This window comes from Rhinatrema bivittatum, chromosome 2 (genome assembly GCF_901001135.1).
Source record: "Rhinatrema bivittatum chromosome 2, aRhiBiv1.1, whole genome shotgun sequence".
Classification (NCBI taxonomy): Eukaryota; Metazoa; Chordata; class Amphibia; order Gymnophiona; family Rhinatrematidae; genus Rhinatrema; species Rhinatrema bivittatum.
In genome coordinates this window covers 720438771-720465466 of record NC_042616.1, presented here as the reverse complement: position 1 = coordinate 720465466, position 26696 = coordinate 720438771, and the positions used below count along the sequence as shown (strand labels likewise).

At 42.8% G+C, this 26696-nt stretch overlaps 1 protein-coding gene across 3 annotated transcripts in view; it reads left to right on the top strand.

The window, feature by feature from the left end:
• The window catches only part of FBXO43 (F-box protein 43), a 236775-nt gene that overhangs the window by 50619 nt on the left and 159460 nt on the right, over nt 1–26696 (top strand). For all 3 annotated transcript variants that reach the window (XM_029591793.1, XM_029591794.1, XM_029591792.1), the window contains exon 2: nt 112–1630. In XM_029591793.1, the coding sequence (XP_029447653.1) occupies nt 123–1630 (1508 nt within the window). In that variant the 5' untranslated portion in view covers nt 112–122. The remainder of the gene's footprint in view (nt 1–111; nt 1631–26696) is intronic.

Below are 26696 nucleotides of genomic sequence, written 5' to 3'. Positions count from 1 at the left end.
TTCATCCTGCTGTTTACAAAAAATCTTCTGTATAGGTAAGCAAACATGCTTTCTAATAACTGTATAAAAGCAATTTTTTTTGGTAACAGAACTTTCTATTTTAATTCACAGAATCGTGAAAGATGACGTCAGAAAGTCACTTAATTCTATCAACTGTTCCTTCAAGAAGCATCTTAGACTCTCCTAGTGTGTATGTTCGTTGTCCTGGCTACAAAGACTCTTGTTCCACATGCTTGTCACGAGACAGTGGATACAATGAATCATTACAAGCCACCATCTGTGATCACACTGATACAAACTATGGAGTTCTGGATCCAAAAAGCCTAACATTACTGTATGAAGACTCTGAAAATGTAGATCCTACTTTACTATTTTCTCCCATTGAAAGTGAAAAGTATACATTACTATTAAGCAGAAAAGAAGTAAATAGGACATCTACAGGGTTGTATGAAACCCCTAAAGTATCCAAAAAAGGTGTTTCATTGAGGAGGCGATTGCTTGTTTCTAAAGCTTCTGGTGGAAATTTGGAGAGCTTTGATACGCCTATTAGTTCTGTAGAAAACCATGAAAAAGGCATAAATTCACAACAAACTTCTTTTGAGGAAATCTTGATAAATAGTTCTTTGGGTTCTCCAAGAAATGTTGATTATAAACCAATAGCTACTAGCACTTTAAAAACCGAAGAGTCTGTTGTTCCTTGTCAGAAACGGAGGCTTGCCTTTTCCCAGCAAAGGACTTCTACACTAGAGGATTCAAAATGTCAAAGCAACTTAATGGCAGAAGCTGAATGTCTGTCTCCAGTCCAATATAGTATTCACAATGAGACCAATGATGGCATCCTTATAAGCAGTAATGATGAAAATGTCTGCCTCAAGCTACTGCATACTCCTGCTTGTTCTAAGTTTCATTTAGGAAAAATTGAGGATGAGTTTCTTACTCCAATCAGCAATCTTGCATCAGACTTTAACTTTCATTTATCTAACACAATCACTCCTCCTGCTGCAGAAGTATTTGACCTGGATTTTTCAGGAACTGAAGATAGTGCTTTCCATTCACTTGGTTTGGATAAATCACAAGATTCTTCAGTAGACCATGAAAGTTCTTTCCAAGAACTCTTTCAAAAACAGCGAGATATTCCAAAACCTTTGCTAATTAGAAGCAAACCAAGAAAAGTAGAACGAAGCAGGAGGTTATCCACGCTACGGGAAAGAGGTTCACAATCAGAAGCAGAAGAAGAGCATAATGAAACTGAACTAATCACTTCAGAATATAAATTGAAAGTTCTAAGGTGCTCTGTCAGTGAAGACCATAATGAACAGGTTGTTAGTGAAGATGATAACGAAAACTCTGTTCTAAGGCTTGAAGATTTATCTGGGACACCTGCTTTGCAAATAGTCCATGAAATGATCATAAGAAGCAAAAGAAAAAGACCAGAGAAAACCACTCTACATATACTTCTGGGGCATGCTGAAGGAGCAGATACTTCTGAAATGGAAGAAATACTTTCAAGACTTATTGGCAAGAAAATGGGCATAGAAAAAATAGATATATTAGCAGAATTAAAGTGCAGGAATTTAAAGCATGTTCTTGCTTTAGTCCTCGATGCCTCAACGGTGGAAAGTTTATGTAGGTAAGAAATAAAGGTCTTTCAAAATGATTTATTCCTACATAGAATATAGTAGTATGGTTGCCATGTTAATCCTCTTAAATATGGAAAAATATAGGTCAACATAAAAGTATAGGTGATACCTGAACAAGCCCAGTTGCTTCAATCTACAATGCAAGCAGTCAAACAGGTTATTTCACACTATTCAGGAGCCCAGTGTAATAAGATATGCTCAGCAGAGCACACAATTTCACTTGGCAGTTGTGTGCACAAATGTTACTCCCGATGCAGCATGAAGTTCTACGCACAAAAAATGTGTGTAAAACTGTGTATTGTTTAGTGCCCTCTCGTGCAGATCCCATGCAAATAAAGCAATTAACTTTACTCCCTAATGCAATGAAAGGTGTTGGCTACTAGTTTCTGAGCACTGCAAATTTTACTCCTAGTCAGAGGGAGAGTAAATCTTCCAACGCTAGTGTCAATTTATGGGCAGAAGCCAGAGTTATGGAGTCAGGAACTGTAATCCGGATTTATGCATAGAAAACATGTTTTGTGCACACTCAGAAACATGATGACGGACCATATAGCTCAACTAGTCTGCCCATCTGCCCAGTTAACTTAGCTTTATAATTCCCATCCCTTCTATAGAGATCCCTATACTTATCTTATGATTTCTTGAATTCAGGTACTGTTTTTGTCTCTGCCACCTCGACTGAGATGCTGTACCATGTATCCACCACCCTCTATAAATTACAGAAATATTTCTTAAGATTATTTCTGAATTTCCTCCCTATTGCCCTCATCTCATGACCCACTCATTCTAGAGCCTCTCCTGTTGAAAGCGGCTTGCCTCCTGTGCTTGGAAACCTTTGAGATATTTAAATGTATTTCATATCTCCCCCATATCACCTTTTGCTCTAGGGAATACATGCTTAGATTTTTGTCTATTCTATAAGCTTTAGAACAAAGACCAATGACTTGTTTTAGTAGCCACTCTCTGGACTGAGTCCATCCTGGTTTATATCCTTTTGAAGGTGTGGTCTCCAGAATTGTACACTATTCTAAATGAGGTCTCACCAGAGACCTATACTTGGGAAATATCACTCTTTTTCTGCTGACCATTCCTTTCCCTATGTAGTCAAGCATCTTTCTGGCTTTTGCCAGTGCTTTATCCACCTGTTTGGCCACTTTAAGATAATCAGATTTAATCATTTCCAGATCCTGCTCTTCTTTTGTGCTTAAGACTTTTACCTCTTATACTGTACTACTTCCTTTGATTTTTGCATCCTAAATGCATTTCTCTGAATTATTTTTTAGCATTAAATCTTAACTGCCAGACCTTATTCCATTCCTTGAGCTTTGCTAGGTTCCTCATGTTTTCTACACCTTCCTGGCTGACCCCATGTTGCAGATTTTGGTATCATGGGCAAAAATATAAACCTTTCCCAGCATTCCTTTTGCTATGTCACTCGCAAGATGTTGAAAAGAACCAGTCCAAAAACCAATCCCTGAATGACACTGCTAGTAACCCCTCCTCAGAGAATACTCCTTTGACCACTATCCTCCTACTCAGCTAGTTTCTAATCCAGTGAGTCATTCTAGGTCCCATACCAAGTGCGTATTTATAAGTCTCCTATGCAGGACCGTGTCAAAGGTCTTAACTGAAATCCAATTACACAATATCTAGCGCTCTCCCTTGATCCAAAGCTCTGGTCACCCAATCGGAGAAATTGATTAGATTTGTCTGACAGGGTTTGCATCTGGTAAAACCATTCTGCCTTGGTTCTTGTATTCCATTGGATTTCAAAAACTGCACTATCCTATGTTTTAACAGCAAGTCAATTAATTTGTCACTAAGGGCCTCATTTTCCAAGCCGCTCGCACACGATAAGGGACCTTTCACACGCGAAAAGCCCCTTATCGCGTGCAATACTAGGATGGGGGTGGAGTCGACCCCGGAAGAGAAGGAGTTGGGGCATCACCGGGGCCGACTCTGAGCCGATGCCGCGGACAGCGAAAAGGTAGGTGCCTTTTCGCTGCCTATTTCGCTCCCAATAGCTACACCTCCTATGGTGGCGCTATTGGGTGTGAAACCGGCAGCAATCGCACCGCGACGGTGCGATCTCTGCCGGTTAGCGCAGGCCCGCCCCCCGTTTCGGCCCCTCATCTTCTAAAGTATTGCAGGCCTGCGATACTTTAGAAAATGAGGCCCTAAGTTCCCAGCCTTCTCACTTCCACTTTTATGAATTGGAACCACAGCTGTCTATCTCCAGTCCTCCAAAAGTACTCCTGACCCTAAAAGCATTGAAAAGGTCAGCCAACGGAGCTGCCAGAACATCTCTAATTTCCCTTAGTACTGTCAGATGTATCTAGTCTGTCCCCATCACCTTATCTACTTTTAGTTAGCTCCTCACAAACACACTATTCCAAAAATCACTTGTTTTACCTCACTTCCAGTCTTTTGAGTTTGTTTTATTTAGCTCTGTTCCAGGCCCTTCCACAGTGAACACCGAACAGAAATATTTGTTAAGCAATTTTGCTTTTTCCTCATTAGCCTCTACATATTTCTCCCCTTCACCTCTGAGTCCCAAAATGCCACTTTTTCACTTTCTTCTATCACTAACTGAAAAAAAGACTTGTCCCCCCATTTGTATTGTATTTGATATTTTTTCTTCTATTTGAATTTTTGCATTCCTGACTACTGTTCCAGCTTCTCTTAATTTTCCTTTTAGTTCTGCCCACTGCTCTTCTACTTCCCTTAGATTTTCCCATCCAGTTAATGATTCGTTGAGGGACTCCCCCATTTTAAGAAATTGTTTTCCTGAAATCTAGGACCCTCTCCTTTGAATGAATTGTCATTTCTTGTGTCCTAATACTGAACCACACCATCCAGTGATCACTGGATCCCAGATGATCATACACTACAACATCAGAAATACTATCCCTTTTGGTAAGCCACAGAATTGCCCCGTCCTGTGTGGGTCCTGGTACCAGTTGACAGAACAGTTTTTCTTTGTATAAAATTCAAGATTTCTCTGCTTCTAGATGATACTGCAGCCAGGATTTCCCAATCAACATCCATCAGATTGAAATCTGCTAGCAATAGCACCTCCCCTGTCATAGCAATTTAGTGAATATCCTCCATTAAATTTCTATCCATTTCTTCTATATGTATTGGATGTCTGTATATTACATCAATAAAGATATTCCATTTTCTCTTTCTAGATTAACTCACAGTGCCACCTCCTTACTTCAAAAGCCCAGCAATGCTGTTGCTTTATTTTTTATATATAATACCACACATCCTCCCTTCTTTCCTACCTGGTCCTTCCTGAGTAGATTGTAGCCTGGTATAACTATATCGCAGTTATGGTTTTCTGCTTACTACGTCTTTGTGACCACCACTATAATAGACTTCTTCCATGACTGCCTCTAGATCCAGGACTTTATTTCCCATACTATGAGCATTAGTGTTCATGGCTTTCCAAATATTGCCCTCTTTTCCCATTTCTATACAAGTATTTAATGTTTTACTCTAAGTTTTTGTTCACCCATCCCTGACAATTCTAGTTTAAAGCCTTCCTCAGAACGTTTGCCATTCTGTGTTGAAAGACACTGCTTTCCTTCTTCAACAGGTGTATCCCATCTCTGCTGAGTAATCCTTGAAATCCCATGGTCATGGAAGCCAAACTCTTGTTGACACCAAAGTATGTCTTCTGTGTGTAAATATACTTTTGTGCATACAAAAATGCTTTCTAGGCTGAAAGTGTTTGTGTGTGTATAAATCATATTTGAACTTCTGACACAGTAAACTAATGGTAAGCTCAATCATCGGAAGTTAAAAGTGCACTGAACTGGAAAGTGTGCACACAAACCCATGCCATACCATTAGTTTACTGTGTCAGGAGTTCATTTTTTTACAATTAATTCGTTATTAAATTTAAGTCATATTTACAAAGAATTATGAAATAAATAGAAATAAAACAAACCAATATATCAGTTGGTACAAATATAAAGAAAAAAAGAAAGATCACATTTGCCTATTATAGTTCACATTAATTGGAACTGCGAAATAAGGAAATAATACAAGTCTTCCTTCCTATAACCAGCATCTAACATTATCAAGTGGATTTATCTAACAAAAACATTTCCAAATCCGTTGGATCTACAAAAACAAATTTATTTCTCTGGTAAGTAAGAATAAACTTGCATGGAAATTTTAAGTAGAACAGAGCATGAGGTTTTAATTGGAGAAATTGTTTCCTCTTGATCCGTCTCCCTAGATACATCTGGAAAAACCAGTACTTTATGATCACAAAATAAAGACTCCTTATATTTAAAGTATTGCTTGAAAAACACTTCTTTATCTATGGTCAAAGTAAAAGAAACCACAAAAGTAGCCCTAGTGGAGAGGTCTGTAAAAATGAAGAGAGATCTGGATTAGGGGCAGGGAGTAGAACATCTACCTTCCCTGTCTCACCACCAGAAAACCTCTTTTTGTTTGGTATATAATAAGAATTAGAGAGCAAAAATTTATCAGGCATGAATTGCAACGATTCAACACACATTTCTTAAAGTATTCCTCCCCTGAAATCAGGCGAGAATAAGGAAAATTCAGCAAACGAAGGTTGTTAGACCTAAGTTTGTTTTCAATAGATTCACATTTAGTATAAAGTAAAATTTTCTTTAATTCCTGCTAGACACAAACTGCAAATTAGAAATAGAAGTAGATTGAATGGACATAGGGTTTTTTTTCCTTAGAATCAACAATCATCCACTTCCTGTAATTTACTAATCAGTATCCTTAGAGAAATGGCACAATTGAGTAACAGTATTAGACAACTTAGAGTCTATACCCACAACAACATTCCAGCTGTCCTTAAGGGATATCTCTCCAGATGCAGGTAACAAATTTGACTCTTCCATCGCACATCCGGATGAAACTTGCACTGAGGAAGGGATTGGAAGAACTTTCTTCCCACTGTTTATCTGATCCATATTTAAGTGAGGTAAATAATCAATGCCAAGTAACAGAGGAAATAAACCTCTTGTACAGTTAGACAACTTGGAATGGGAGGCGGAGACTTAACTTCACTGGAGTCAGCATCTACATCTATTATCTCATAGAATTCCAATTATCTCACTCACTCTTAAGGAGGTGGACTCATCCAACCAACCTCCTCTATGGTCACTTATTCCACACACTCCTCCCCCGTTTCGGGGTTTATCACTCCATACACACAGATGCCGCCATCAAGGTTGGGGAGCACAAGTCAAGACATTGCACTCCCAGGGGGATGTGGTTTAGGAAGGAACATGCTCTTCATATAAACCTGCTAGAGTAAAGGCCATCTACAAACCCCTTCAGGTATTCAAACTATGGATCAAGAAAACAGTGGTTCAAATTCAGACTGACAATATAATAACAATATACTATTTAAATAAGCAGGAAAGAACATATTCCTTGGGCAGCAACAAGGGAAATTGTCCTTCCCTGGAAAATGAATCGCAGTGAGGTCTGTGTCTTAGTAAGTCCCATTGAAGAATTCTCATGTGAAGACATGCAAAGGGTATCACATGGACTATAGCCACCATGTGCCTCAACATTTCCATGTAGGATCTGTCAGATACTTTTGTTTTGATGGATAAGTTTTGAACTGTGTGAATCCGGTAATATGTTCGCTGAGGGATAGAAAAGCTTTTGCTTCCTTAATATCAGGATGGGCTCATTTAAATGTCAAACATTCATCAGGGTAAGATGGGACTTATCATAATTGAGTAGAAACCCCAGGCAGTGATAAGTTTGGATAATAAAGGTTGGGCTTTGCGCTGCTTTCGCTGAGGACCTGCTCAATATTAGCAAATTATCCAAATACGGAAACACCAAGTCATTGTTCTTCCCGACATGAACTGCTACAGTTGCCGTGCATTTTGTGAAAATGCTTGGAGCTGTGGCAAGACAAATGGGAGAACATGGTATTGGTAGTGTTTTCTGCTAATGAGAATCTGAGTTCCTTCTTATGCAGTCAGACCAGTCTAAACGCAAATGGAGACAGAGATCAACAGGTTCACTGAGATCTCTTATAGGCATCCGTGCTGACTTCCAACAGATGGTAGGCGTGCATCCTGTGCTATTAGCTAAGGCCTGGTTAAGCTGGGTTAAAGAGGATTTTTCTGGGCAGCCTTTGTGGTGAAAATTATTTTCAAGTAGATAAGCAGGATGAATTAGCCCTGCTGTCTGGGTCATCCCTCCCACCCTGTAGGTGGCGGAGCTCTCAAAGTAAAGTTTTAAGTCTTGCTGTAGTGTGTGCCTGCTTGGCACCTCCCCCTCCACTGTGAAGAGTCTCCTCAGCCCGTTTTTTTTTCCGCGAGCCTAACAGCCGCAGAGCTCTCAGTCTCCTCGAGTTATTTCCTCACAGGAAAATTGAATTACTTTAAAAGTGTCAAAAACAAGCCTGGTAAAGTAGTTAGGACTAACTACTTAAAGTATTTCAACAAATTATCAAAGAAATGCCTTGTCCAGAATTTAAATTCTCAGTTGCGGTAAGATCATGTCTGTCATAGACATACATGTTTCTTGTTACTTATGCCTGGGGCTCCAGCATAACCAATCGACCTGTGCTGCCTGTGGACGGATGACCGCCAGGGCACAGTGTCAAAGAGCCACTAAAATCGAAGATTTGAGGAGGGCTGTGTTGGGGTCCTATGCCCCCTCGGATGAGTCCACAAGGTCCTGTCCGGCATCCCCTCGTGTGTCGAGGGAGTCGGGCTGACTGCGAGCGGTTTCGAAGGTGCTTCGGCGTCGAAGGAGTCGACAAAGAAGAAGTCATCGGCTCACGGAGCAGGTGATGCACCATCAGCTCCGAAGAAACCCGCTGAGTCGACCTGCGTCGACTGGCACAGACGCCCCGAAGCACCACCAACGCAACTGGCACTACCGACACAGCCAGCGCTTGGAAGAAGGTCCATGCTTCAGGATCGAAGCATTCCCATTCCACACTGACGCACTTCTCACTCATTTCATCAACCATAGACTCAGAAGCATAAAAAAACAAAAAAGCACATATCTGGACATACGAACTGCAGGGAACCTTCTCCACTCATCATTGTAGATGAAGATCCACTTTCTTCCCCTTCTGCTGCATTATCTTTGTCAGAACAGGAAGAACCCTTGCTCAAGAAACCATGCAGGGATCCTTTACCCAGAGAAGAATCTGCGAGGCACCGCCACCCTCAACCGTCAATAGTTCCGCTGTCTGCACCATCTCAAGGGGCTTTAGCATCACAGGCGATGTCGCAGATATCTCTGATTCTGGCAAAATTCTTGTCCACAGTTGCTGATCAAGATCAACCTGCAACAGAACCTATTCCTCAGGCACCACTGTCCCCTGCTCGCATTTCCATTCATGGTCCTGCTCCAACGTCACTGGCTCTGTCTTCGCAAGTCAGCTCTCCAATATCATCATCTCCTGGGTCTTCCACTGGTTATCAGTCTGACCCTCCGGAGGACCAGCCGGAACCAGTATCACCTCCTGAGGACTTGACCTATTCGAAGTTCTTAGAGTGGGTCAAACTCTTAATATTGAGACAAGAAAATTGCCGGACCCTAGAGTGGATGTTCTAGGCCTCCTGAAAGTATTCGACATTCTGGTGGAACCGGTGGCTCTTCCATCGCATGAAGTACTGGACACCTTGATGAAAAGGGCATGGGAAACTCCAATGGCTGGACCCTCGACGTCCAGAAAGTCGGAACTTAAATACAGGATGAGACAATCTCCATTCTATTTGCACGTTCAACTACCTCACGCACCCGTGTGGTAGAATCTGCAATGCAGAAAGCACGTAAGTCCAGGCTACATTCTAACACCCCGCCGGGATACGACTCCAAATACCTCGATGACTTTGCAAAACGGGCCTATCAATCAGGCATGATGAATGCAAAGACTCAGCAACATCAATTTGCGATCATGCAATATTTGTTTCAATGTCTACAGGACTTAAAATCCAAGATCCATGAAAGTTCACCTGACCAACCTCTCCCTAATGAATTTCATTATATAGAAGAGGGATTGCGACATTTGATTCACACAATCTACGAAGGTTTCGAGACCTCAGCCAAGTCAACAGCAAACGCCATCGCAGCCAGGCGAATGGTGTGGCTCTGGGCCAGCACAATAAGAGAGGATGTGCATGAGAAATTGACTAACCTTCCTTGCCATCCTGACGACTTGTTCGATGATCATTTCAAGGACACTGTTGCTCAGTTAAAAGAGCAGAAATGAGCTGTTCAGTCTCTTGCAACTCCATCTTTCTCCTACAGCAGAGGCTACCATTCTGGTTACAGGAAACCACAATTTCAACGCCGCCCTTTCCGGCCTTATCTTCCCTCTAGACCGTCTTATTACTCATCGTCTCACCCCCAGACGTCTCAAGCTCCAGCTTCTAGGCAACTTTGGAGAGTGCCAAAGACTAGACCTCCGCAGGAGCAGAATCCCCCTAAACCTGCACAACGTTTTTAGGACATCGCACACCACCGCTACCAGCAACAATTGGCGGCAGGTTCCTACATTTCTTGCCTGCATGGGAAAACATCAGCACAGACCTCTGGGATCTGAAGATCATAAAGGAGGGTTATTCTTTAAACTTCACCACCCTTCCTGTCATTCCACATCTAGTGCCCAACAGGGAACATTGTAGGAATGATAAAGACACATCAGGCAGGATTCATGGTGAAGCGTGTCCCCGGGAAGGTCACCTCCCCTCCTCCTTCCCCGGGGCTCCTTTTTATTGTACATAATTCCATCACAAAGCATGGCATGCAGATTTGTCATAACATCATTGGGTCTTTGCAAATACATACATCATTCATTGGATTTTAAAGTGACATTCCATAAATGTCCTTCCTGGCCCTTATGCTGACTACTCGTAAGCTAGCAGGCCAGGAGGGGAAAAGTTCATAACTGACATTGAAGCAGTTTAAGCTGTGTTAAACTAGCTGCCTACGTGTACGAGGAAGTAGGCACCGAGCAGTTTCGGTTTGATACAGTTTGAGATCTATTCCTGGGCAGGCTGTCTGGAGCAGGTTGTTTGAGACAGATTTCCTGTCTCAGATAGTGGCAGGATGGAGCTTGCGCAATTTCTGCTGCCTCCAGTGTATGCCGGAGAAAGAGGAAAGTTAGAGTTAACCCCTGAGATACTCCTTCAGGGGCTAAGCTTACGATCCCATATCTCGCTCTTTTGTTTTTATTAAGCAGCGTAAAGAAAATCTTTGTATCCATGCTTGAGACCCAATCTGGGGCTAGCTGTGCTTTGCGTATATAGGCTGAAGATAGGGAAGGGGAGATATGGAGCAAGAGCTGAGCCTGCGTGGTGTGCCAACTGCCGCAGAGCTCTTGATTCCCCATATCACCTAGAGCTTATGTAGCGTGATGTGCTGACTACTGCAGGGCACATGATTCCCTATTAAGCAGCATACAGGACATCTTTATATCTGGGTGAAAAGCAAGGTCTCAGCATAGACACAATATTTGGTATGCATTGAATACAGCAGCATAAGGAAATGAGTAAGCCAATTATCATGATCACAATAGGAATGATTTGTTTGAAACCTCCGGTATCAGGAAGCCAGGACCATAGCCAGTCTCAGGGGGATGCCGGTGTTCTATCTGAGAGTGGTGCATCGGCAATCATGGTTTCCATTTGCTCTATGGTATGTGTGAGATTTGCTTTATAATTTGATATGTATACACAGCAATGAGATCCAATTAAGGCACAGACTCCGCCTTTCGAAGCTAAGACTGTGTCTAAAGAATAACGGTTCTGTAATGCTACCTCTCTAATCTGAGAAATTTCTGTTGTGAGTAGTTTTAAAGCATGGACTGTCTGATTAAATAGGGCAGTCGTCCAGTTAGCAAGGATGTGTAAATCTCTGTAATTTATAGCTGTTCCCATTGGGGGAAACAGGCTTCTAGCTACCTGAGTTTCTGTATACTTATTTATGGGACTCTTGATCGCCTCCCTTTTGTTGCGGAGCCTTGCTTTAGGTAAATTTTTTGACTGCATAGTATGAGGGGAGGAGGTAGCCTAGAGTGCATCTGCCTCTCCATTTTGGGGGAATGTGCATATATGCTCTGCGCCCACATAACATCCAAATGTTCCCTATCTGGTTAGTGGACCAGCTATGGGGCTGTTTGACTTGTTGAACCATAGCAGATACATATTCACACAAGCTAATTGCCCGTCTGAGAATTTTTCTCCTCTCTCACACCTTTTTGATTCTCCCATTGAGCATCCTGAGATCAGCCAATTGCACATATAGTGGGTAAAGCTATGCAAATATTCTGTGATATTCTGTGGGAATTCTGGGTGTGCTGTTACATTAGAGTATGATCTAATCATGACTTCTTCTAATACAATGGTTCGGCTACAATATGGATATTTCCCCACCCTGAGCCCTGTGATACTGTCATTATTATATTCCAACAAAAACAGCGTTCATTTATACCTTACTATCCAAATGCATTACTGTGTAATTGACTGGTGAATTTATAAAGACCCTTCTGTAAGTCCATGGGTAAGTAGTCCATCCTGATAAGTTAAAAGAAACTGCATGCATCAATAGTCCTTCTCTGGAATGGGTTGGCATGTGCATGCAAACCCAGCAATCTGTTTGGTTCAATAGTTGTGATAAAGTCTGTGCATCGGTAAAGTACATATTGGATTGCCAATAGTTCTTGTTCAGACATCGCCATGGCAGGAGAGATGAAGCTAAATATGAGGTTACAGAACACGTTAATGAGTTGGCATTCAGGCAAGAAGAGGCAGCTAATAAGTTCTCTGGAGTTTTCTCAAGGCCTTGCTGTTCCAAGAGTTGTGCAGATTGGTCAGATACCGCTTTGATCTGTCCCCAGGACATCCGGTGCTGCTTTTTGCGGGGAGTCCGGTCTCTGTCCTTCTGAGGGTTGTGGAGGCTCAGGGAGAATTGTTTAATGAGGAATGTTCCAGGAAGAGAAGAAGCAACATTACAAACATACTGGTTATCAGAAATAATATTTAAATCAGCATTCTTTGCAAAGCAAGAATGACTGCAGCTATACATATGTAAAGGTATCATTCACGTTTAGCTGTGGGATTTGAGCTGGAGTAAGTTCCATAAATGTCGTAGTCAATCTTTCAGCAAGGTGTATCAATTTTTCATTCATCAAGGCTTAATTGTGATATGTGTTTCTTATGGCTTTGGGTACCTAATATAGGAAGAGAAACTGAAATTCAAATTAATGAGAAGATTTCATCATGACTATAACTTTACTATTACTAATCTTATATAATGTTTTCCCACTTTGTTATTAAAAACAAAGAAACAACAGCTTAAGTGTCATATCAAGATGTATCAGAAATAAAATTAGATCAAAGATCAAAAATCAAAAAGATGTGTGAGGAATGTCTGAAAAATGTTAAAAGAAGCTGCAAAGTGAAGTGATCATCTTCACATCTCTCATGACAGGAAGACTGTCAATCTGGAAAATATTAAAATCTGGCACTCAGCAAAAATTGATTAAGGTAATGATTAAAGTGAAATTTTTACTTTCTTAACCTTGGAGAATCAATTCTATTATACAATTCAATAAAATCAATTTGGATTTGCAAGAAAAGGCTTGGGAGGGATTGCTTTAGATGTAGCAACCTCTATCAGTAAAAAAATTAAAGGTTCAGAATTCTGAATAAAATTTAGAAAAAGAAAATAAAACTGAAGTTTCCTTAAGACAAGGAGGGTCATAGACCTGAGAAATGAAAACTAGTACTCAAAGAATTATTAAAATAACACAATATGGTATATCTGGTAGTAACATCTGATAGAGTAGCACAGTGCCTCCTAGTGGATGCACTATCATCACTATATGGATGTCAACCTGGAATAAATTCAATCAATAAGATTCTGAGCTGAAGTGTAATGTGTAATACTAAATAGTTAGAATAATTGGAGCTTAAACATCAATCAATTAATTATCAAGTAAGAAGAACTTAAATAAGCTCCGTTGGGAAAAAAAAGGAAAACAGATTTACTTTTGTTTATTCTGTTCGCTCAGCACTGAACAGACAAGAGTACTTCCCTAAAAAGCAGTGCTCTGTCTGCTAGACACTAAAGCAACTGTTACTTCCCCTTTTTCTTTTTTAAGATTCAGTTCAATTAATTATTTGGTGAAAGTGTCCTTTCAGATTTCAGTAGCTTCTAAATTTTAACACTAGTAAATATCCTTGTCAGTAACCTCAGTTCAGTATTAACAAAGTTTGAAAGTATTAATGTATAAAGTATGCGTCGTGATAAAGAAATGTATCAGAGATAAACAGATAAGAAATTAGGGAGAGAAACTGCAGTACTAAGTTCAGTTTTTTCTTTTCAAAAGTCCTCCCTCCCCCCCATGAGTGATAACCAAGGGTTAACAACAGAAAGACAGAGAGAGGGGGGGGGGGAGAAACAGTGTTTCTCAAGAGAAAATAAACAGAGGAAAGAGAACTCCATTCAATGAATCAATTCTTCAAGCCTAGAGGAACTGAGAATATTAACTTAAACGAAACTCCTTATACAAAAAATGTAACGGCAAGTGATACTGGCAAGGATTTGCTAATCTTTTGTAAACAGATTCTATCTTAACCTACTTTGTCCTAAAAAATACAAATTCTGTGCACTGGTAATGTAATCAATTGCTATGAAATATAAGGTTCAGAGTAACGAGGTCATTTTAAATGTGGTCCAATTTTTAACTTTGTCCCAATTTCAGCACAGTTGCAACGTAAGGCCCTATATGCATTGAATCTTTTTCTGATGTGTGAGGGGCCGCTGCTATTTCCTGTGAGGAAATGTGCTCTAAATCAGGTTTCCTGTAACGGAATATCAAAGCCCATGATAAACACTCTTTCCAAGTTCGTTTTTTTGTTTGTTCAATCATTTGGTGAATTCTAGTCTGTAATAGAGCATTGTATTGTCTTAGATCATTTGTCTCACGTTGACACTGTTTTTGTTTATAACGCCACTGGGACATCAGAAGTGTGGCTACTTGGCCTGAGATCATATATGCTAATTTCTTGGAAGACCTGGGGGCATAGTTACTGCTTACGGCACTCCGAGCAGTGTTCCATTCAATTGTAGTCAGGGATCCCTCTAGAGGACAGACTCTCATTTGAGGGCTAAAGGCAAGTGTCCAGCCATGAAATGAGTCAACCCAAATGGTAACATAAAAATATGAACGTTCTAATTTGGCGACTTGTGCTGCCGGGAGACCAGTGGCAACTGAAGGTACAGTGACTATTTCAATTCCTCACTACTCTCTCCAGTGTCTTTCTCGCCTCTCTCAAGCAAAATAGGCATGGATTGGAGGCAAGGGTTGGGTGACAGGTCAGGATATTCAGGAGTCAGTGGAAGCTCAGGAGGCAGTGACAGCTCAGGATACAGGAATTTATGGGTGGTGAAAGAGCTTTAGGGTAAGGCGGAGAGAGGCTAGCTTCTCTGTTTTCAGTGTCTTTAGTTTCCTGAGGTTTTTTTCTCTGTAAGGTTTCCCTTTTGTTTGTTCCTGGGGAAAAAACATTCGAACTGTACCGTGCGAGCCAGATGGTAGCTCGATTGTGCTTAGGGGCTGTTTTCTTCTGAATCAGGCTGGGAGGTCTGAATGGGCTGTGTCATGGGTTCTGGCATGGGAAGGCTGAGGATACAGCGAAGTGCTGTTCCTGAGGGATTTTGCCGATGTGGTGGTGGATGAGTGTGTGTAGTAGCTGTGCTGACAGGCAGTCTGTCTGCTTCTTTATGTCTGTATCTAGGACACATGAACTGGAGGTGGTGCCTTGAGTACTTTTTAGTCCTTATGTGTTTCTAGAGCCTCTGTGCAGTTTTGCCAGAGCAACAACTGCCTTATAGGAGCACGCGGAGATGTATGAAGGCTATTACCTATCTTTACCCAATGATCAACATTCAGGTTTCCAGATTCCGGTACCAGAGACAACGGCAAGCCTATTTCTTCTATCAATTTTTCCATGTCCCCCCAATTTGATATGTGCTATTTCTCCCTTGGTGACGAATAATGATTCTTCACTATTTCCTGCCCAGTTCTTCCGCATGAGTTTTTTGCTGAACCTGAAATGTTACCTCCCATACTCACGAATGTTTGGGGAACAGACTCACTGAAAAAAAACTTAAAAAATACTTACACACTGCGGGAGCAGGTCTGCTGTACGGTGCGCACCTTGGCTTTTGTCCAGCCGAATGAGCAGGGAGTTGTCACGTCTCGGATCACACCTTGGATTACACCTTGAATCACTTCGAGCTCACCAGATGTAGGAATGATAAAGACACATCAGGCAGGATTCGTGGTGAAGTGTGTCCCCGGTAAGGTCACCTCCCCTCCTCCTTCCCCGGGGCTCCTTTTTATTGTACATAATTCCATCACAAAGCATGGCATGCAGATTTGAGATAACATCATTGGGTCTTTGCAAATACATACTTCATTCATTGGAAGTTAAGCGACATTCCATAATGTCCTTCCTGGCCCTTATGCTGACTACGCGTAAGCTAGCAGGCCAGGAGGGGAAAAGTTCATAAACTGACATTGAAGCAGTTTAAGCTGTGTTAAACTAGCTGCCTATGTGTACGAGGAAGTAGGGCACCGAGCAGTTTCGGTTTGATACAGTTTGAGATCTATTCCTGGGGCAGGCTGTCTGGAGCAGGTTGTTTATGAGACAGATTTCCTGTCTCGGATAGTGGCAGGATGGAGCTTGCGCAATTTCTGCTGCCTCCAGTGTATGCCGGAGAAAGAGGAAAGTTAGAGTTAACCCCTGAGATACTCCTTCAGGGGCTAAGCTTACAATTCATAGAACATCACATCCATGCCCAACAAATGCACCTGGAAATCAAACAACCTCCTAAAGCATCAGTACATTCTCGAACTACCCATGTCTCGCCATCACACGGGTTATTATTGCCCATACTTCCTCATTCCAAAGAAATCAGGAGGGTTCCGTCCTATTTTGGATCTCTGGGAACTCAACAAACACCTTACGATGGAAAAATTGAAGATGACATCACTCAAAACCATACTACCTTTCATACAACCCAGAGATTGGATGTGCTCCATAGATCTCAAGGATGCCTATTCACACATACCAATGCACAAGGCTTCCTGGCAGTACCTTTGCTTCACAGCGATGAATCGCCACTTTCAATACATGGTACTTCCATTTGGCCTCTTCCTCTGCTCCCAGAGTATTCACGAAATGTCTAGTGGTAGCGGTGGCTCACCTATAGCGCCAGAGTATTCATATTTTTCCCTATCTAGACGATTGGCTTCTAGTAGCACCCAGCCCTTCTATTCTCCAGATGAATCTCATCACAACTATTCAATGTTTGGACATATTTGGTCTACTAATCAATTATGAAAAGTAGAATCTCCACCCCACATAGGCGTTGTGGCTCATTGGAGCCCATATCGACACCTTAAAAGACAGAGCATTCCTTTCCATGCCAAGAGCTATAGCACTTAGAACTCTAGCTCAAACGCTAAAGCGCTTAACCACCGCTTCGGCTCGTCAAGTGTTGAAACTTCTTGGGCATATAGCTGCAACGATCTATGTGGTCCCCCACACAGGACTACACATGAGACGCCTTCAGTGGGGACTGAAAGCTCAATGGAAGCAGTTCTACGACAGTCTTTCTGCCCCTGTCTCCATTACGAACAGCATGAAGTGAAATATAGACTGGTGGCTATTGGAAACACCCCTTAAAATAGGAGCTCCCGTACGTCCCCTGATGCATCAAATCCTATTCACCACAGATGTCTCCACGAAGGGATGGGAGCCCACTTGTCTCACCTTCAAACTCAAGACCTCTGGTCTACCTGGGAGAGTATGCAACAGATAAACCTCTTAGAACTCAGAGCAATTCGGAACACTCTCTGAGCTTTTCACTCAATCTCAGGGGAAAGATAGTCATGATCCAGACAGACAACCAAGTGGCAATGTACTTTATAAACAGCTCTCATCCATTCCTTCTGACTTACCTTCTAAACAGCCGTTCAAGAAGGAACCCGAAAAAGTCCTTCTTCCGTCCACGGAAGTATTATCCCCCTCAAAACCAAGTCTAGGTCTGCGAGGCCTTACCATAAATCTCAGCCTCGCCAGTCTCAAACAGAAGCCCGCAGCAGCTCCACAACCTGGCCCTGCATCGGGTTTTTTACTTTCAATTAGAGAGCAATTGCCAAATCCCTCTTCCAACCATACCAGTAGGAGGTCGGTTAAGCCACTTTCTAGAAAAAATGGCATCGTATCACCACAGATCAATGGTGATAGCGATAATTGCACACGGTTACCACCTCAACTTCCTGACTCTCCCTTCGGACTCCCCACCCATGCAGGCATGGGGACTCACCCGATCGCTCTGTTCTTCTCGAGCAGGAAGTTTCCCTTCTCCTCCAGTCAAACGCTATAGAACCCGTTCCTCCCTCACTACAAGGACTATGGTTCTATTCCAGGTACTTTCTGATCCCAAAAAAGTCAGGAGGACTTCGACCAATCCTGGACCTACGGGCCCTCAACAAGTACCTTCACAGAGAGAAGTTCAAGATGGTAACCCTGGGCTCGCTTCTCCCTCTGCTGCAAAGAGGGGACTGGCTCTGCTCTCTAGACCTAAAAGACGCCTATACTCACATTGCGATAACTCAACCTCATCGCAAATACCTCCGTTTTTTAGTAGGCCGAAATCACTATCAATACCGAGTGCTCCCTTTCGGCCTGGCATCCGCACCACGAGTTTTCACCCAAATGGCCTCGTGGTAGTTGCAGCATTTCTCAGGAAGGAAGGTGTCCACGTCTACCCCTACCTGGACGATTGGTTGATTAGGGCCCCAACCCAGCAAATCGCTCTGTCCTCCCTGACCCTGACAATTCAAACTCTACTTTCTCTAGGGTTTCTTGTCAACTATGAGAAATCCTACTTAATCCCATCTCAGACCTTATCCTTCATTGGGGCAGACTTGGACACCTTACAGGCAAAAGCCTTCCTTCCTCATCAACGAGTCCAAATCCTTGTGTCCCTAGCTTGCCAGTTGCAGTCTCAACACACAGCAACAGCTCGACAGTTCCTCATTCTGCTGGGACACATGGCCTCCTCAGTTTATGTAACTCCCATGGCCCGCCTGGCCATGAGAGTCATGCAATGGACTCTGAGATCACAATGGAGCCAAGCTGTTCAGCCTCTGTCGACCATTGTTCGCATCACCGATGCACTCAGTCTGTCTCTTGCCTGGTGGAAAAATCAGTCCAACCTCCTACAGGGCTTGCCTTTTCACCTACCAGATCCTCAAATAATTCTCACAACCGACGCTTCCAACGTCGGTTGGGGAGCCCATGTAAACAATTTACAAACCCAAGGATTCTGGTCTCCAGAGGAAGCCAAACACCAGATCAACTTCCTGGAACTTCGAGCAATACGACATGCTCTCAGGACTTTTCAAGATTGCCTATCGAACCACGTAATCTTGATTCAGACGGACAACCAGGTGGCCATGTGGTACATAAACAAGCAGGGGGGCACAGGTTCCTTTCTTTTGTGTCAGGAAGCTGCGCAGATTTGGGCAGAAGCCCTCTCCCGCTCCATGTACCTCAGAGCCACCTACTTGTCGGGAGTGAACAATGTCTTGGCAGACAAACTGAGCCGTGTCTTCCACCCACACGAGTGGTCCCTCAATCCCTTGGTAGCAACGACTCTTTTCCAGCAATGGGGTTATCCCCGCATAGACCTCTTTGCGTCCCCTCAGAACCACAAAGTGGACAATTACTGCTCTCTCATTCGGAGCCAGCACTCTCGGCCCAGGGATGCATTCTCCCTCACGTGGACAACCGGTCTGCTTTATGCATTCCCTCCACTTCCTCTTCTGTCGAAGACTCTCGTGAAGCTACGTCAGGACAGGGGAACCATGATCCTGATAGCACCGCACTGGCCATGCCAAGTGTGGTTTCCCATACTCCAGGATCTCTCCATCCGCAGGCACATTCCTCTGGGACAGGACCCGCATCTGGTCACTCAAAACGACGGATGCCTCCTCCATCCCAACCTCCAAGCCTTGTCCCTGACGGCATGGATGTTGAAAGGTTTAGTCCTTCAACCATTTAACCTTTCGGATTCAGTTTCTCGTGTCCTGATCGCTTCACGAAAGCCTTCCACAAGAAAATCTTATTCATACAAATGGAAAAGGTATACATCATGGTGCACTTCTCACTCCCTTGATCCCCTTTTCCTGTCCAATTTCCAAATTCTTGGACTATCTCTGGCATTTATCAGAATCAGGTCTAAAGACCTCTTCCATTAGAATGCATGTCAGTGCGGTAGCCGCCTTCCATAAAGTTATCGGGGGTGTCCCTATTTCAGTACAACCCCTTGTAACACGCTTTCTTAAAGGCTTGCTCCATTTGAAGCCACCTTTATGTCCTCCGGCCCCATCTTGGGACCTTAATCTGGTTTCTTAGTCGCCTTATGAAACCACCTTTCGAACCTCTTCACTCCTGTGACCTAAAATATCTCAAATGGAAAGTGTTATTCCTTTTGGCTATCACTTCAGCTCGCAGGGTTAGTGAACTACAGGCCCTAGTTACCTCTCCGCCTTACACTAACTCCTGCAGGACCGGGCGGTACTCCGCACTCACCCTAAATTCTTACCTAAGGTAGTTCGGAGTTTCATATTAATCAATCCATCATACTACCTATCTTCTTTCCCAGACCCCACTCCAACTCCGGGGAAACAGACTCTGCATACCCTTGACTGTAAACGGGCTCTAGCATTTTATCTAGACCGTACAGTTGCCCACAGGAAGAGCACTCAATTATTCGTCTCTTTTCATCCTAACAAGTTAGGGCAAACCTGTGGGTAAGCAGGCTCTTTCCTCCTGGTTGGCGGACTGCATCTCCTTTTGCTATCAGCAAGCTGGCATTCCTTTTCAAGACCGTGTTAAAGCACACTCTGTGAGGGCCATGGCGACTTCAGTAGCACACCTTCGATCGGTGCCGCTTCCTGACATCTGCAAGGCTGCCACCTGGAGTTCCCTCCATACATTTGCAGCCCATTATTGCTTGGACAAAGCCGGAAGACAGGATTCCATCTTTGGCCAGTCTGTCTTGCGTAACCTTTTTCCAGCATAATGTACCAACATCCTTCCACCTTCCCGGCAGGGTGCGGATGCACTCTACCAAATTACACCCCAGTTGTTGTGCCTGTTGTACGCCGTTGGGTACATTTGGTGCACGATAGGACATCCTCAGCTCGGTACTCACCCGTTTGTGAGGACAACCATCCTGCTTGTCCTGTGAGAAAGCAAATGTTGCTTACCTGATGTAACAGGTGTTCTCACAGGACAGCAGGATGTTAGTCCTCACGAAACCCGCCCACCACCCCGCGGTGTTGGATTCGTTTTTTCTTATGTTTATTTTTCGGCACTGCCTGTAGCTTTGAAACAAGACTGAAGGGAGACCCCTGCTGGCTGCAGGGTTAGTGGTTGGGCTCCATCCTCGATGTCACCCATTTGTGAGGACTAACATCCTGCTGTCCTGTGAGAACACCTGTTACATCAGGTAAGCAACATTTGCTTTCTCTGGTAACTCTCACTTCCAATCTACGGCCAGTTCAACTTTTGCAGAGCCCAGATGATGTGCAGAATTCCATACGTGTATCAAAAGAGGATGTTCCACCACCCATCCCAGGCCAAAGGCTCATCAGCCCATCAATCAAACAGTGCAATTTTTGAAAGATTTCTTTACCTCTATGGTGGCTAAAGAAAAGGAAAGTACTAACCAACATCTCCTTTCCACAAGGAGTCCAATATTTCTGGTTTGAATAAATTCTTCATCAGAACCCCAGCCAGATGGTTCTAACTCGGAGAGTCATTTGCAGTGGAGTCCAGCCCAATCAGAGGATGTACCAAAGGAGAATACCCCGCTGAGATGACTGAGGAAGCTTCCTCAGTTGCCTGCTTCTTTATAGGGGGTCCTGTATTAGTGTTCCTTCACCTCCAGACTCTGAAGAGGGGGTTGTCAGAAAAATCTCCTCTGATCCCTTGCCAGAGCCTCCATAAGCGCATAACATAAGATATGCCATAGTGGGTCAGACCAAGATTCCATCAATCCCAGCATCCTGTTTCCAACAGTGGCCGATCCAAGTCACAAATACCTGGCAAGTACCCAAACATTAAATAGATCTCAAGCTACTATTGCTGATTAATTTAATAGCAGTTATGGATTTTTCCTCTAGGAACTTATCCAAACCTTTTTAAACCTAACCTCTGTAACCACATCCTCTGGCAATGAATCCCAAAGCTTAACTATGTACTGAGTGAAAAATAATGTCCTTCAATTTGTTTTAAATGAGCTACTGCTAACTTCATGGCGTGCCCCCTAGTCCTTCTATTAACTGAGAGAGTAAATAATCAATTTACATTAACCTGTTGAAGTCCTTTCATGATTTTGTAGACCTCCATCATATCACCCCTCAGTTGTCTCTTCTCCAAACTGAACAGTCCTAACTTCTTTAGCCTTTTCTCATAGGGCAGCCTTTTCATACCCTTTATTTTGCTTACCCTTCTCTGCACTTTCTCCAGTGCAACTATATCTTTTTTGAGATGGGGCTACGTGAATTGCACACAGTATTCAAGGTGCGGTCTCACCATCGAGTGATACAGAGGCATTATGACCGTTTCTGTTTAATTCACCATATCATTCCTAATAATTCCTAACTTTTTTTTTTTTTTTTACCACCACAGCACATTGAGCCAACGATTTCAATGTATTATCCACTATGATGCCTAGATCTCTTTCCTGGGTGGTAACTCCTAAGACAGAACCTAACATTGTATAACTATAGCAAGGGTTGTTTTTTCCTATATGCATCACCTTGAACTTGTCCACATTAAATTTCATTTGCCATTTAGACGTCCAAACTTCCAGGCTCACGAGGCCCTCCTGCAATTTATCACGATCCACTTGAGATTTAACTACTCTACATAACTTAGTGTCATCTGCAAATTTGATCACTTCGCTCATCATACCCCTTTCTAGATCATTTATAAATATATTAAAAGCACTGGTCAAGTCCCTGAGGTACTCCACTGTTTACCTTTTTCCACTGTGAAAACAGTCTATTTAATCCTACTCTGTTTCCTGTCTTTTAACCGTTTGCAGTCCACAAAAGGACATCGCCTCCTATCCATGACTTTTTAGTTTCTTAGAAGCCTCTCATGAGGGACTTTATCGAATGCCTTCTGAAAATCCAAATGTACCACATCTACTGGTTCAACTTTGTGCACATTCACCCCTTCAAAAAAAATGTAGATTTGTGAGGCAAGACTTCCCTTGGGTAAATCCATGCTGGCTGTGTCCCATTAAACCATGTCTATCTAAATGTTTTGTGATTTTATTCTTTATAAGTTTCCATGATTTTTCCCAGCACTGAAGTCAGGCTCACTGGTGTATAGTTTCCCGGATCACCATGGAGCCCTTTTTAAATATCAGGATTACATTGTACCTGAAGATTGGAAGATGGCCATTGGATGATTTTAATGATAGGTTACAAATTAATTGAAATAAGTCTGAAATTGTATTTAATTCTTTCAGCACCCTGGGGTGTATTCCATCCAGTCCAGGTGATTAACTACTCTTCAGTTTGTCAATCTGGCTTCCACGTCTTGCAGGTTCACTATGATTTGGTTCACTTCATATGAATCGTCACCCTTGAAAACAGTCTGCACAAATGTGGACAAGTGCAAGGTGTTGCATATAGGGAAAAATAACCCTTGCTGTAGTTACACAATGTTAGGTTCCATATTAGGAGCTACCACCCAGGAAAAGATCTAGGCATCATAGTGGATAATACTTTAAAATCGTCTGCTCAGTGTGTTGCAGCAGTCAAAAAAAAAAGCAAAACAGAATGTTAGGAATTATTAGGAAGGGAATGGTTAATAAAATGGAAAATGTCATAATGCTTCTATATCGCTCTATGGTGAAGACCGCACCTTGAATACTGTGTACAATTCTGGTCGCCACATCTCAAAAAAGATATAGTTGCGATGGAGAAGGTACAGGGAAGGGCAACCAAAATGATAAATGGGATGGAACAGCTCCCCTATGAGTAAAGGCTGAAGAGGTTAGGGCTGTTCAGCTTGGAGAAGAGATGGCTGAGGGGAGATATGAAAGAGGTCTTTAAGATCATGAGAGGTCTTGAACGAGTAGATGTGAATTGGTTATTTACACTTTCGAATAATAGAAGGACTAGGGGGCATTCCATGAAGTTAGAAAGTAGCACATTTAAGACTAATCGGAGAAAATTCTTTTTCACTCAACGCACAATAAAGCTCTGGAATTTGTTGCCAGAGGATGTGGTTAGTGCAGTTAGTGTAGCTAGGTTCAAAAAAGGTTTGGATAAGTTCTTGGAGGAGAAGTCCATTAACGGATATTAATCAAGTTTACTTAGAGAATAGCCACTGCTATTAATTGCATCAGTAGCATGGGATCTTCTTAGTGTTTGGTTAATTGCCAGGTTCTTGTGGCCTGGTTTGGCCTCTGTTGGAAACAGGATGCTGGGCTTGATGGACCCTTGGTCTGACCCAGCATGGCAATTTCTTATGTTCTTATGGGTATCTCCCAAATATCCTCTTCAGTAAACACTGAAGCAAAGAATTTGTTTAGTCTTTCTGCGATTTCTTTATATTCCCTAAGTGCTCCTTTAACCCCTCAACCCATTCCCAGTGCAGCTTAACATGCTCTGTATCACTTAAGGGAGTTTCCTGCTAAAGAGCAAGAGCTGAAGATTGCTTTATTAATGCCTTGAATTTTTGATCTCTTAATTACTAAATTTATCCCACCCACATTCCACGATATTATCTTACTCCCTTGCACCTTCATTCAGCCAAATTTCCCCCAGACATAAAAGGAAAACTAATGAAAAACATTGTCCAGGGCAGGAGAGCCTCCCAGCATGAGTCTCCCCCCATAGTTCAAGCCTCCCTCTAATCAAATAAAACGTCGCAAGATATATCAAAAAATTGAGTTAACCCAATAGGGAGAGCCCACAAAACCATAAAAGTCCCAACCTCCTGTCCCCAACAATGCATACTTTTCCCCTGAAACCCCCATTACTTAATAAGGGAGATCAGTGAAATGTGCACACAGCTGTTTGTTGTGTCCCCCCCCCCCCCCCCCATCCAGGAAAACACTCTCATGGAGAAATAATTCTTGCTATGAACAATAAAAAGTTAGGCAAGCAGAGTAACCATGTCCTTCCGGTCCAGTTGTCCCATATCTCTGAGAAACCACAGAGGTGAAAAGGAAGCAAGAATACACGCCAGTTATCAGATCTCAGGGCAGTGCATCTGTGGGCTGATAAGTCTGAGATTTCTTGCTGACAACTCTGTTAGGAAAGCTTGAACTTCCGACACTTTAGAGAACCAGCAAACTCCTGCGTCCGAGGACACACATAACTTTGCCTGGTAAGTCAAGCTGGGGCATAAAGCAGCTTTGAATAACTGAACACATAAGGGTGGAAAGGCCCATCATTATGCAGACAGCTCAACAGAATAATCTTGAAATACGAAAATCTTTCAGTTGTCGTAACGGAGATGCTTCCCTGCACAGAGCGCTTGAAATAGTTCTGTTTTATGTGCAAAATGAAGCAATTTTGCAATAACCACCCATGGTCTCTCAGAAGCCATTCTTTTAGAGCCATGCCAATGCACCCTCACAATCCGCAGGCAGCCGTGGTTTCTCTGAAGTCCTAATGCAGTGGGGAGCCAAGATTCGAGAAAACCCTTGCAGGTCAGGTTCCGCCAACGATTCAGGTAACTGATGAAACCTTAGGTTGTCCTATTGGGAGTGGTTTTCCATGTTGTCCAACTTCTCCACTTGTTTTGTAATCTTAGCTTGCAGCATGGTGATTTCGGAATGGGCCGCAATTAGACCATCATGATTGTTGGAAATTCGCTGTTCTCCCTCAGTAAAATGGCACTCAAAGCCAGTCATGGTAGAAGAGACTTCCTCCAGCTTATCAAAGATTTGCCTCCGCTCTGGCTCTAATGCTGTCACCTCTGCCGATTTTTAACTCCACTACCCTAGGCGCCAATGCAGCCTGATGGGTTTCTGCAGACTCTGTTGCCTCCACCATGTTGAATTCAGGTGCTTTCTGCTTCTCCTTTTCTTTCTCCTTTTTTTTTTTTTTTTTTTTTTTAACATCCTTGTGGACATTTTTATTGCGTAATAATCTGGGGGGGTGGGGGGGATTGAAAAACAATACTCCAAAAGTCCAGTTAGCTTTTAAAACAAAAAAAATTCAAGTGGGTGAGGGAGGATTGCGATAAAGGGAGAGCCAAGAAGGGAAATCATATCCTCTTCCCTTCACTGCACCATGTGATCCCCCTTACTACTATTTTCAAAGACAGTATTTGCAGAGTTGCCTTCCGGCAATTTCAAAGGTACCAGATGCAGTCTCTGCTGCTTCCGCAGCAACGGCAACCTCTTGCATGCTTTAGATAGCGTGAACACCATTAACCTAAAGCAGCTCAGCATGTGCAGCCCAAGCCTGGACTAAATTTTAGAATACACTCAAATCAATCCTCTTCAGTAGTGCGGAGGATCCAGCCCTTCTAGGAAGAGTGGCTCAAGATCACCAAGGATCGCTGTCTGTCAAGATTGTGGAATCTGGAAACTGCTTTCATTTCTCACAGCTTCCAGTACTGCCTCATGGCTCAGCCTTCAACCTGAATCTCTCTCACTTAATATAACTCCACCTAGCAGTGGAGTAGCTCCTCAAACAGTAAGTGATAGAAATTGTTTGTTTGTATAACCATGGCCTGTGGTTCTACTCCCTTTACTTCCTTATTCCCCCAAAAAATGTTAGATTGAGAGCCATCCTAGATTTAAGAAACCTGAGCAATCATATACTTTGGGAATATAGGGAGGAGGAATAGCCTAGTGGTTAGAGCAGTGGACTATGAACCAGGAGACCAGGGTTCGAGTCCCGCTGTCACTCCTTGTGACCTTGGGCAAGTCACTTTACCCTCCATTGCCTCAGGT